Raw genomic sequence first — 13,503 nt, forward strand, 5'->3', positions numbered from 1 at the left:
TCTGTTTATTTGAATTTTCTAATACAAAATATAACATTGGAATGACGTGATGTGCATCTCCCCAAAATATAGAATATAGGAATATATCAGCAAGTCATAGTAGAGTCATGAAGCTAAAAATACAAAAAAAGGACAAAAATATATTTTTTTAAAAATGACAAAAAAATAAGAATATATTAAAGAAATTAACTACTTGCAAAAGCCAAAATAGAATTAAGAAATCAAGGATTAATTAGGTAACGACATATGATACAATACCAAAAAATGGACAAAAATGAAAAAAAGAATGACAAAAAATTAGAACATATTTAAAAAATGATTAAATATGTACAAAAGCTAAAACAACATGAAGAAAATGAGGATTAATAAAAATTAAAATAAAGAGAGATGAACAAAATCTAAAATTTGTTCTGAGTGTGGAATGAATATATATATATTTATATAATTGTAACGTTTTGGTCACCCAAAAATGTCCTATTCAGCGCCGGTAATACTTTGATCCACCCTCTCGTGTCACGTCTGGTTGCAAAAAACCAAGATGGCGACGACCAAAATGCAGAACTCGAGGCTTCAAACCCATAGTCCACAAACCAAGGGGTGACGTCACGGTGACTACATCCACATTATACAGTCTATGCTAGCGCCATCACCTGGTCAAAAATTGTATTCGTTCAATTAAATTACTCAGAAGTTTTAATATTGACTTTGGATATATAAATGTGCAAAACAATCAACGATATACTCAAAGTGTAAAACGTTAGAAATTACTTTAATCATTCTATTTAGCTGTGATGATTGATTAATATCCATAGAAAATTATTTATTTTGCTCACAAATGTCTGATTTAAAGAAACGTGTGAATCTTTTTGTTTTTCTTCTCATAACAACAACATATCGTGACTGAGGATATACTGTATTTTGCAGTTTATTCAAGTTTTGTACAATATACATACACTTGTCATCATACATACAGTGGTTTTACATACAGTTAACATGATCAGTGAACACACCCTGGCACAACGTTTAGAATTACAATATAATTGGCCATGTACAGTTCATCTGAAAAATAGGACGTTATGCTTAAAGAGCAATACAATGTAACCATTAAAGTAAAAACTAGTCTTATAAATACTACAGGTTCTACTGTATACAGTAATAAATATGTACTTTTGTTGTGCTAGATTGAAAAAGTATATAATTTAAAAGGAATTGAAAAGGTTTCAGAATCGTGCAATACAAAAATAATTAGCAAAAATGTAATCTATTGGTGAAAAAATTTGACTCTAACTGCATACATTTGCAAATAAATTTATTTTTCAGTAAAAAAGGTCAGAAGAAATCCCCGAAATATCTACATAATCCACATTATTGCATCAGCTGACAGGCTAAGGATAGAAAGCCAGTCACGTTGTTCATTAATAACTATTTAATAACCATGATTTTCTAAAAACGTTGTTTAGATGCTACCAAATGAATTGTATATTTCACATTTTTATATGCTACGCGTGCGAGCCAGCTCGTCATGGGAGAATTGAATCATGTCCACACTGTAATGAGGTAGAGGAAAGTACAGTCCTTTAGTTACGCAGCACCACACACACACTGTTTAACAACATTTGGCACAACATTGATGAGCTGTTAGTTTTGCTAATGATCCAAATGAACATCCAATAACTTGAAGTGCTCGTCATCAATAAGACTATTTGTTCCGTTTTATTTTTGCTCTGCTTTGTTGTATTTGTTTCGTGTTACTCTGTGAACAACCACAATGACGCTAATAAGAAAAAAAAAGGTGTTTTAAAAATAAATTTGACTTGACAAGTGTGTCTTCTCTGCTTTAAACGGACATGACAGAATAGAAACAAAATCATTTTGAGCCTACTTCAACAAGTCTTCAATAACATCCCATTGATGTTCCTATTCTTAGATCCATCTGAAAATCTATTATCAAACAGTCATGTTTAAATGATTAATGAATGTTTTTGAATGTCATGAAGAGGACGCTCTAAGGAGCACTTACAGAGGCATATTTTAGGAATAAGAGAAGGTAAAAAGAGAAAAAAGTTTCACCTCATTTTCTAAGAAAAACAGCGGCTTAAATAAATCAGTCAATATTTAAAAAATCTAACTTAATTTAAAAATAATTTAGTTTTGAAATGGATATACAGGACATTTATATTAAGACTGTATTTCATTTTAAAAAGGCACAAACAACGTCTTTCTCCAGGATAGAAGAGAGCTAGGACCACGAAAGCAGAGAAATGCAACGTCCTTTTGAAATAGAAAATGAGGCCCGTTATACACTTGTAGTCAAATGAGCATTATTCAGGTGGAGGGATGGCCCCCTGCTACTGCAGTACGTTCACATCACAATCACACAATCCGTCAGCTTCCTCTATTACTGTGCTCACGCAAACTCTGTATTTTATGGCACTCAAAAATACCAAATCAGGTAAGAAAACGTCAACCATGCATCCTAGTATAATACTGCAGTCCTCAGCAGTATTTACCCTGTCAGAGATGTATAAATGTAACAGGCACTTCATTCTTCCATAAAGCTTGCATTTGTGAAGAGACGTCTGGCATTAAGGTTCCTCCTCTGGGTGTGTCTGTATGGTCCCCAGTGGCCAATAAAAATACAGTTATTCCATCCAAAACTAAATCAAGTAATCCCAGTGGAGAAATTTATCAAAAATGAAAGCATTCATTACCAGGAACATATTTCATTGGCGCTAACTCGCCTGCCTAGAGAGAGAAATGTTACTAAAGTAGTACTTCATTTAACTAGTTGATCGCTGGTGTTGAGAAAAATGTATTCACCAGATCTTTTCTGTAGCGTTTCCTGTCGGTAAACCATACAAGTGTCGATCATGTTTGTCCTCTTAACAGCAGAAAATCAGACTACGGTATAACAGTGCACTGGAATCACCTGCTGGTACCTTCTACAATGCTTCTGAAATCTTCCCATATGTTGTTATGAGTAAATCCGTGACCACAAAGGATCCACAGAATGATCAAAAACAAACCGTAGACTGACCGGTCCATTATTGACTGTGCGGTCCATGTCGGTGTCCTATAACAAGGAGAGTTCCACTTCCTCACACAGCAGAGGCTGCACCTCTGGGATGCTGAGTAGCATGCTGCTTTTAGCCGAGTTGTTCTTCCTGTACATGATGAACTGGGCAGTCACCTGACTATAGGTTAAGGCTCAAAACACAAACAGAGTTAAACAATATTATCTTCTCTTAAATGTAATCAGTAAGCTCATATTCAGATTCAAGATTCAAGTTTTCACATGCAGGTATTATCAGAAGATAATAACTTGTGGCTGAACTGGTGATTTAAAAGGATACAAAGAAGTCGAGTATGAGGACTCCCAGGCTGCCGATGAGCCAGGCCAGATGTTTGATGATGAAGGTCTGTTTGGAGCCCTTCAGTGCAGGCAGGACCACGATGACGCTCAACCCGTACGTGCCGTTGCCCATCATGGCCAGGGCGAACAACAGGTACGAGGTGCCCTCCGTAGACTGTCGCTGGAACTGGAATGAATAGAGTTTTGTTAATGGACCAAACAGCAGGACCTGCACAGATGATAACCAACTATGAATTCATTCTACTAACACACTGTATTGTATGTGGCATGACACTGACTGGACATAGAATACATGACACAGATCTTTAGTTATTCTAAATGCAGTAGCTAACAAAAGTGTTGTTCAACACAAACAGCAGGAAGGATGTGTGTCCTGTCAGTGTAGCTGAAATACAATCATCACTTCTGAGAGCATCCATCCAATATTGTGAAACCAAACATTTTAACCTTGACTGAATAATGGAGTTTTTATACTCTGTTGTGCCTACTGAGTTCAATCTGCCTGCGCATAGGCTGGATCCAAACAATACTAGGAAACCAGCAAGTGTTTGCCAGAATAATACCGAAGATAAATAATAGTCAGATATTGTTGTTCTTTGTTCCACCAAACGGAATGACTCACGGCTTTCTGCTGAAAAAAAACAAGCATGTTTGAACATGTACCAATTTCTGCAGGGCAAATCTGACTTATATGATTTACGATAGTCAGGGAAAATGTGTGTGTGTGTGTGTGTGTGTGTGTGTGTGTGTGTGCCCATAAGTTTCTCTGGCACTAGCAGCACACTGAGACGATACCCTCTGGTGATTTAATAGCTGCAGTCGAGCCAGGATGTTTCTCCAGCACAACAGCACCATTGTCTTTGACGTCTGGTTCTTATTTTGACACACATACTGATATACACAAACACACAAATCCCACCTCCCCCTTCAAAACACACTCACAGTTCCTGTTTATGTCTGACATATAAATAAGTACAGTTTTACCTGAGGAATCTGTCCAAGATCTCCCGTCAGGATGGCACTGCTCACATGCAAACCAAAAAGAAAATCACAACAACAAGTTGCCACTCACATTTTTATAGAGCTGGGGGAAGCGGGAGCTGAGGTAGAAGATAGATGCCAGGTATCCACATATATAGCCAGTGATTTCCACCGATTTAGAGGTAGTCGGACTCTGGTGAAGATGAGAACACAGAGAGAGGTGACTACAAGAAGCAACAATGAAAATCTCGAGTCAAAAGTGAATTAATGTGTGTTCAATAAACCTGAAAATATCAGGGGAAAAAAACAACCCAAATTTGATTTATGAACATTTAAATCTGCAAACATACACACATTGATGCAAATATACACAGTACACGGCACACAATCTACCTACCTGGGTGTCTAAAGTTGCACTATTGTCTACGATGAGTTTGGGTAAAGCCAGGAGAACTAAGGTAGCAGCGCCACACCACATGAAGCACAGCCACTTCAACACAGGGCTTTCTAGAGCACGCACACAAACAGAACAAAGAACTGACAGTGAAGACTCCTTTACATATACAATACATACTGTCTTTACCTATTGTTTTACACTAGAAAAGTGACAGACATGATTCAATGTTTGCTGTATCAGTGATGTTACAAGTAGTCAGTAACAAAGACTGCAACTAATGATTATTTTCATGTCGATTAATCGATTAATTGTTTGGTCTATAAAATGTCAGAAAATGGGGAAAAATGTCAATCAGTGTTCTCCAAAGCCCAAGATGACGTCCTCAAATGTCTTGTTTTGTCCACAACTCAAAGATATTCAGTTTACTTTCATAGAGGAGTAAAGAAACCAGAAAATATTCACATTTAAGAAGCTGGAATCAGAGAATTGTCACATTTTTTTCTTAAAAAAAATTACTCAAACCGATCAATCTATTGTCAGTTGCCGATTAATTTAATAGTTGACAACTAAACGATTAATTGTTGCAGCTCTAGACAGCATAAAATAAAACAACATATACTGTATATACTGTATATGCAGGCCTGTGTGCAGCCTTGGATAAGCTTCAGCATGAATCATTAGGCACTTGTGCACTTTTTGGCTTCGGTGGTAACCACTCATCATAAGTACATAACAACTGGAACGGTCCCTGTCGTCTCTGAAGTCAGCAGGTGGGCTGCAGTTCAAATTAAACATTTACCGAGTCAACAGCAGGAAATACTTGCTCACTCATACTGTAGTTATGCTTTCCATTAATCTGGAGGGTCATGATATGGTTGACTCACACCAGCCAGCTCCTTTTTAACTCAATGTCAGGGCTTACTTCTGCTGGAGCTGTTCTTGATCTTATAGTAGAGAAACTGGGAGATGAGAATGAGGTCTGTGAAGATGTAGAACACCACTGTGACCATCTGAGAGAGGGAAGGAATTAAATAAAAACAATACATTTTACAACTTAATTCATTGGTTATGAGTAGGTGACGTCATACTGTGTAGTGTAGACATGGCTATGATATGAAGGCTACAGGGTGCAATGAGTTGCCAAACAATTCAGGTCAAGAGTGTTCCAAATTCAAAACCCCAGAAATCTTTGTGCCTTTCAAATGTTCTTCTATCTAAAGATGCTGACAAAATGGTAAAGGTTATAGCTATACTATATTCTTTTTAGTTTTCGAAATAAGCAAACTGATAGTGCATTTGACAGTTTCAATTACAATGTTAGCAAAAAGAAGGCCTGAGCACAGCTCGTCTGAAATATAATAACTCACCGACTACAGGGACAAGAAAGGAAATTAAATATGACTACAACTGAGATCTGCCAGGGAGTAACAGCACTAGGATGGCACAGTTCAGACACACAAACTGAGGATGAGTGAGTATTTGTGTGTTTACCTGAATAGGCAGCTGGCTGGTGAGGTAGCAGCCTGCAAAGCTGGTCAAGTCTCCACTGAAGAGGAAGAAAAGGAAGCCAAAAGACATGGCCTCCTCCACTTTACCGTTCCGATAGGCCTCATAAACCTGCCTGTAATAATAAGAATAATAAGAAGAAGAATACACTTTAGTTATATAGCACCTTTCATAACATAAAATGCAGCTCAAAATGCTCCACAAAAGAAACTAATCAATACAGGTATTAAAAACAGGGAACACATTGTCCTGTCGTTCAAGATTATTGGAGAGAGATTCATGATGCCTTACAAGATATTTTCAGATGTCATGTTCCCATGGAGTGCAAGACTTTATTTTTTGGACTTATGCCTCAAGAATGGTTGAAAAGAGACAAATAGTTATTAAATATATTGCTGGTATCTGGTAAAAAGGCTCTTACGAGGAAGTGGTTATAACAGGAGAGCCCAACTCTGAATACATGGATGGACATTACAATGGACATTTACAAAATGGAGAGGATAACAGCATATGTTAACCATAAACTGGAATTATTTGTGTCACGCTGGGACAAATGGGTCAACTATGTAACATCCCACATGCCAGATTTTACTTTTTACAAATCTATGATTGTATGAAAATGAAAAGATCACTCCCTATTTGTTCATACTGTTGTTTTCATTGTTTGTTTTTATGTGTATAACAAATCTTAAAATACGGCACTTTAGACACACATGGTTGGGTGGTGTATGTATACAAGATCTGTAAATTATGTTGTGTGTGTTTGTTGCAAAGTGTCAATAAAAATATAATAAAAAAAAAAAACGGGACACAAGGAGCGAAAATAATAGGTTAATACTATTAATTATGGATGGATGGATGGATGGATGGATGAATAGATAGATAGATAGATCGATCGATCGATCGATAGATAGATAGACACAGTAGATAGATAGATAGATAGATAGATAGATAGACACAGTAGATAGATAGATAGATAGATATATGGATGGATGGGTGGATGGATGGATGGATGGATGGATGGATGGATGGATGGATGGATGGATAGATAGATAGATAGATAGATAGATAGATAGATAGATAGATATATGGATGGATGGATGGATGGATGGATGGATGGATGGATAGATAGATACAGTAGATAGATAGATTACTGGGTTTCACCTCAAAATGTAACACTTGACTAATATAAGATGCTATACTCACGGCAGAGTGGACAGCAGGAAACAGAACATGGATATGAGTCCTATGACCACGCTGCAGTACTCCCACACGTTGTCCACACACTCCTCCAGCAGGTAGAGGATCCACGGCGTCCCGTTGACACACACCGGCCGGCCCAGCGCCGGAGCTGCGGTCCAGTTAGCCTCCACCACGTCCACCACACTCTTACCGGGGAAGCGCGCTGTAGCCATGGCAACCCAGCTTCAGGACCAGTCCTCCTCCTGATGATGATGATGATGATGCTGCCAAACTGTGAGTAGATGTGTGTTTATCCTGGCAACAACAAACCCCAAAGCTACCTCATAAAACAGATGTGTGAAGACTTGTTCTGTCATTGGACGAGTCTGTAAGAGAAAAATCAATGTATGGTCACTTTACAGCTTAATTTAACATCATCTTTAGACACACTGTCATTGAGGCTAATTTGCATAGACTTGAAGATGCTAACATACAAAGATGGCTAACTAACAAAAAGAGCTTCTAGTAACCACTAACCTGACCAAATGGACTCGGTAGATACTGCAGAGGGTTTATGGATCCGCGTAAACTTTCCCCACATCATGAAACGTTCCTGTAAGCGATGTGTATGGCCTTTAAAGAACATTATAGATCAGCTCCTAGCTTAATGTTATCCATCGCTGGTGGTTCTGGCTTCCTGAATGACATCACAACATCCTGAGAGAATTTTCAAAATAAAAATCCTTACAGACCGTTATTTCTATACTGATGAGCATAATGGATAATAAGGAACTCAGTTTTATATATCTATGAAGGAACATATCTTATTACTTGTTTGTAGTTAATGATGTTTTATTGCAAACTGTAATGTCTCATTTACACATAAGCCTAGATACATGTGCACTGACTGTACAAATAGGATGTGATTCCATGCAGTACCACAAACACATAGGCTCTTTATATACAGTCTGAGCACAACAAACAGTTTAGCCACATCTATAATGTAAAATAGAGATTTAAAAGGTAGAATATGTCCCTTTAAGTTGTCTGTATAACATTTGGGTATTGTTGTGGCCTGTGCATGAGGAAAAGACAATACAGAACATAATTTTCATCAAGAAATGCATTGAACCCTATATATATTATATATATATAATATATATAATATATATATTATATATATATTATATATATATTATTCTTGGAAAAGCACCACCCGAGTTAATGCAGGAAACAGGAAACAGTATTTAATACTTAGCGCTGCAGCCATGAAGCAAATAACTAAGAACTGGTTAAAACCCTTGAGTCCATCAATTTAAAGATGAAAGGAAACAATACAGGAAATCCCAGAAATGGAGAGAATAATTCATACTGTCAGAAATGAAGAGACAGAATATAAGAGGCTTTGGTCAAAGTGGATGAGATAAGACAATGATTTAATGTAGGAAACTACCCAGATTAAATTGTGTTAGAAATGAAGAGACAAAGTACAAAAGACGCTGTTTTAAGTGGATGAATTATGAGGCCGGAAATTAAGTTATGAAATTACTTACACTCAGATTAACAGAATCATTTATAAATGGGCAGAGGCTGATCTTGGGCAAACAAATAAACAAAACCGATAGACATACACAATATACACATCTTGGAAGAGGAGAAGACACACCTTTTGTTCTCTCAAAATTCATGAGTAGTTTGCAATAAAAGTATTTAAAAAAAAGAGAAATTCTTGGAGACACTATAGGATTATGCCTATGGTAACAATTTTACAAATTTATTTTAGTTCAGTTTAATAATTCCACATTTCAAAATAGGTTTTCATTTAGTAATGTAGGCCTATACTAGCCTCACACAAGTAGCCCCTTAAACGTGACAAATCCTGCTCTTTTATTTTGAAGGCAAAAGTGCATATATACCGGAAACGGCACACATTTTTTCTAGTTTCACTTCCGGTGGATGATGTGGATGATACCTATAATGCCCTGATGATGTCTGGAGAAATACCACCACCTACTGATCACATGGACCTATTGTCAGTGCAATCTTGAGAGATTAAAATAAATATATAGCTAATATAATAGAAATAAATAAATGAAATTATTATTTTATAATTATTATTATTATTATTAATAATAATAATAATAATAATAATAATAATAATTATTATTATTATTATTTATTCAAACAATCCCACTACTGCTGCTACTTCTGCTCCTTCTACTACTATCACTACTACTACTACTACTACTACTACTACTACTACTACTAATAATAATAATAATAATAATAATAATAATTATTATTATTATTATTATTTATTCAAACAATCCCACTACTGCTGCTACTTCTGCTCCTACCACTACTAGCACTACTACTACTACTACTAATAATAATAATAATAATAATAATAATAATAATAATAATAATAATAATAATAGTTACAATAATAATATTAATATGTTTTATACATACAGTGAATTGACGGACTCTTAGCTTATAAATGTAATATAGTCTTAATCTTTTCCTTTGCACCCCATCCATATAAGTAGTTCCTGCCAGACTCATTATGGCACTCAAGCAAACATCAAAACAGCATGTCTGAGTTGGAAAAAGGGATTAAAGATAACTTTGGTCTGGAATGCAGCCATGAGGCCATTAGGCCTCATCTACCTCTCTCTCTCTCTCTCTCTCTCTCTCTCTCTCTCAGTCCCCTCTGTGGTGGTACCATTTTGCCTTTAAAGGGTCCTTGTAAACTCCCTGAATCAGTAGATCATAATAAAGAATTAGTTTGTGAATACATGAGCAATCCTGTAACAAAAGGTTTGATTTATTTTAATAGAACTGCTGCCACTGAAAACTTACAGAAACTAAAAGCATGGGAAGTAGAATCTGGTTTATTGCCAAGTATATTTACACAATCAAGGAATTTGCTTTGGTGGATTGGTGCATAGACAAGACACATAAATATAGAATAGAAAAAAAGTGCAAATGTACGACGGAGTATTAAGGCCACATTGAGGGAAAAAAATCTGAGATTTTCCAGAATTAAGTCATATTACAAGAAAAAAGTAGTAACATTACGAAACTAAAGTCAGAACTTTACAAGAAAAAAAGAAAATAACATGTAAAATTACTACTTTATAATATTATGAATTTATTCTCATAATACTACGACTTTTTTTTCTCTTAAACTTATGACTTTATTATCATAATTCTACTTTTTTTTTTCTTGAACTTATGACTTTATTATCATAATATTATTACTTTATTCTCGAAATCTCAGATTTTTTTTTTTTCCCCTCAATGTGGCCCTAATACTCTGTAGTACCGTCGTACATTAAACCTACAACAATGATAAATACAAATAAAAATGTAAACAAAAAACAGTTTTTCATTTCCATTTTTAAAAATCCACAGGGAGCCACTGGAGAGGAGCTAAAGAGCCGCATGTGGCTCCGGATGTGCAAAGTTTCACAAATAGAATAAAAATAAATACATTTCAAGAACAAAAAATAATATGCAATGTACATAGATAATAGGTATTTTGTGGCGTGAGGTTTTTGTCTTTAGTGAAGTCTTTAGTGAATTGATGCTGTCTTTGAATGAAGTCCTAATTACAGATTTATTTAATAAAAGCCTTACAACTAAAAGCATGTGACTTAATTTGCAATAGCGCCTGATAAATATGTGTAACCAGCTGAAGAAAATCCAGTAGAGCTACTTAGAAAGGTCACAAAGAAAGGTCACGGTAGGCTTACTTACTATATTTCCAGAGAGCACTTGAAGGCAGCACCCCAACCCAACCTGTCACCTCCCTCCATCCACCTGTTGCTCCACAGGTGCGCTCTCACTGGCCGCACGATGGCGCGCGTTCCACTGGTTGTCTGAGGATGAATGTGATGATGTGTTCTCTGCTCTGCTCTGCTCTGTGGGGGAACTTGAAGCTGTGCAGGGGTAATAATTTGTGTTGCTATGTGCCCGCTTCGGACCGAGGTTTGGAGGTATACTGAACGAAGCGCTGCATTCACCGACTGTGCGTCCTCGTCCTGCACGGAGCAGGTAAGCATGTCCGACGCTGTTATATAGCCGTCAGGTATTGAATCAGGCTTTTGTGTGTTTTTTTTTGTTTTCTTGTTGCATGGCATTCAGTCATTATAGAGACAGAGAGACGCGTCGCCTGGCTGAAGGCATGAATGCCACCATACATACACTGATGTCTGGAAAGTTGACTGGATGAGGTGAAATGGTTTTAGTCAAAGAAGCACCGATGTGTGCCACAGTTTCTCCGGATCGTGCATCAAATTCATTTTTTACTTGTGAAATGAAATGTAAATATGAATACACAGGGAGGGGAGCAGGCAGGTGGATTGGAGAGGTGTTTTTGGTGGGTTGTTGTCACAGGCAAGTGAATGCAATATAGACATTGTTTAGCTTTTGCTAGAACATTTTGGTATCCAAGAGGAGTTATTTTACACCTGCTTTACTTCCATGTAGTCTTTCCTCCCTCTCTCTCTCTCTCTCTCTCTCTCTCACTGTGTGTGTGTGTGTGTGTGTGTGTGTGTGTGTGTGTGTCTCTCACTCTCAGTCTCTGAGTGTTTCAGTGTAAATACAGAGGAATGTGCTCTCAGAAAGCTTGAAAGGCAAGTTCAGTCGCATTACTCACATTTAGTGAGTGTGCATTTCTTCTGTCCAAGTCAAAATCTACTGTTGCTCCACGCGCGTGTGTGTGTGTGTGTGTGTGTGTGTTTGAATACAGAGGGAGGGAGGGAGGGAAGGGGGGATTCCTCAAGGTCAGAGACTTTTCTCAGACAGACATATGTTGATGTCCCAGGAAGGAATGTCCTGTTTATTTTCATGCATTATTTCTATAAAAAAGGGGATTTTAAATCCCTTTTCACCGACATTGTGAAAGGAATTCACTGTATATACAAAACTGATGTCTACTCCATTCAAATAGCAGCCGGCGATCCATTCATTCATTCATGTTTTCATTCATTTTCCTTTCTTCCAAATCCGTCATGTTGTTGTAGGTGGAGGCTGCCAGGGAAAGACAAATACATGGACGCCCACTCAAGCTCATAATTTGTTCACTTGCTTCTCTCCAGACTGCATTGATCAAATCAAATATTATTGTATTTTATTGTGTAATTTAGAGCATATATATTCTAGCGTTGACCCGAATGCCGGTATTCGACCTCCGAATCAGTATTCGTATGCTTTGTTTAAAGGGACTGTTTGTAAGAATCAGAAATTGGTTGTAACAGCAACACCTGTGGCCGTTAAGTCAACGAAAATCAGCGTCCTGTTGCTCGCGCTTGCCTGTGTGTACGCGCTAGCTGAATGTGAGCGAGCATCCGTCAAAACAGTGAGGCGACACACGTCAGCTAAAACCACAATATCACTCTATATTTCACCTGCTTGGCAGTAATGTTAGCTGACCAGACGGAGGTCTCTCCATGAATCAGTGCTGATCCTAGTGTTGGCTTTTCCCGCCTCAGCCTCCCGACCACGGTGGGAGGGAGACACCGGCTCCCGGTCGGAGATGATAACGTTTCTCGCTGCGGAGCCCCGTCACTTCACAAGACACGGGAAACCTCTGTTGGTCTGGAGGAGCTGCAGCATTTATTTCTGCACAAATGTCCACTGTACATTCACTAGATATTCTCAGAGCTAAACTAACTGTACTGCAGTGTGTAGTGTGCGCGCATGCACGTGAGGTGGAGCGAGCTGTGAGTGAAGGCAGGCAGGCAGAGGAGCAGAGACTCCGGTCCTGGAGACCAAAGCTACGGTCTCCCCCACGTCCTCTGACCGCGGCCAACACTGTTTAACAGACGGGCCTCACAAGATAGAACTTTGCGGTTTCGGTGCTTCCGTGTAGTTTGTGTTAGAGTCTGAGTCTGAACAGCGTAGCCACACACGAGCGTGCATGGGACACCGACCCGGATTGTAAGAAGTTACAAACAGTCCCTTTAATAATAATGTATAGCTCCTAAAATACCTAATAAAATAAGGAATAATCTCACAACATTATTCATTATTCATATTCAACATTAATTATTATTAG

At 37.6% G+C, this 13,503-nt stretch overlaps 2 protein-coding genes across 4 annotated transcripts in view; one reads left to right on the forward strand and one right to left on the reverse strand.

Moving 5' to 3' along the window:
- Window positions 1-1,292: 1,292 nt before the first annotated feature.
- On the reverse strand, window positions 1,293-8,240 carry LOC119492073 (lysosomal amino acid transporter 1 homolog). 2 transcript variants are annotated; one of them, XM_037776436.1, is made up of 9 exons: window positions 7,977-8,240; window positions 7,464-7,825; window positions 6,243-6,372; window positions 5,674-5,761; window positions 4,752-4,861; window positions 4,446-4,547; window positions 3,354-3,539; window positions 3,027-3,190; window positions 1,293-1,547 (listed from the first exon to the last, which is right to left on the reverse strand). In XM_037776436.1, the coding sequence occupies exons 2-8, from the start codon at window positions 7,670-7,672 to the stop codon at window positions 3,074-3,076; spliced, it is 942 nt and encodes a 313-aa protein (XP_037632364.1). In that variant the 5' UTR covers window positions 7,673-7,825; window positions 7,977-8,240; the 3' UTR covers window positions 1,293-1,547; window positions 3,027-3,073. The 2 variants fall into 2 exon arrangements, with proteins under 2 accessions (XP_037632364.1, XP_037632363.1); XM_037776435.1 differs by having other exon boundaries at window positions 1,293-3,190; window positions 7,977-8,237.
- Window positions 8,241-11,177: 2,937 nt separating this feature from the next.
- veph1 (ventricular zone expressed PH domain-containing 1) overlaps window positions 11,178-13,503 on the forward strand; it is a 90,604-nt gene continuing 88,278 nt past the window's right edge. The window contains exon 1 of one of the 2 annotated variants that reach the window (XM_037775195.1): window positions 11,178-11,498. The gene's annotated coding sequence lies outside the window, so the exon portion shown is untranslated. The remainder of the gene's footprint in view (window positions 11,499-13,503) is intronic. The other variant, XM_037775194.1, reaches the window with a different exon arrangement.

This window comes from Sebastes umbrosus, chromosome 7 (assembly GCF_015220745.1).
Source record: "Sebastes umbrosus isolate fSebUmb1 chromosome 7, fSebUmb1.pri, whole genome shotgun sequence".
NCBI classification, from domain to species: domain Eukaryota; kingdom Metazoa; phylum Chordata; class Actinopteri; order Perciformes; family Sebastidae; genus Sebastes; species Sebastes umbrosus.

Excerpts from the sequence above, each read along its gene's own strand:
- LOC119492073 (XM_037776436.1), bottom strand. The coding sequence starts at position 7,672 with ATGGCTACAGCGCGCTTCCCCGGTAAGAGTGTGGTGGACGTGGTGGAG. Across the intron at positions 4,862-5,673 it reads CAAGAACAGCTCCAGCAGAA|AAAGCCCTGTGTTGAAGTGG; the intron begins GTAAGCCCTGAC and ends TGCGTGCTCTAG. Across the intron at positions 4,548-4,751 it reads GTGCAACTTTAGACACCCAG|AGTCCGACTACCTCTAAATC; the intron begins GTAGGTAGATTG and ends CATCTTCACCAG.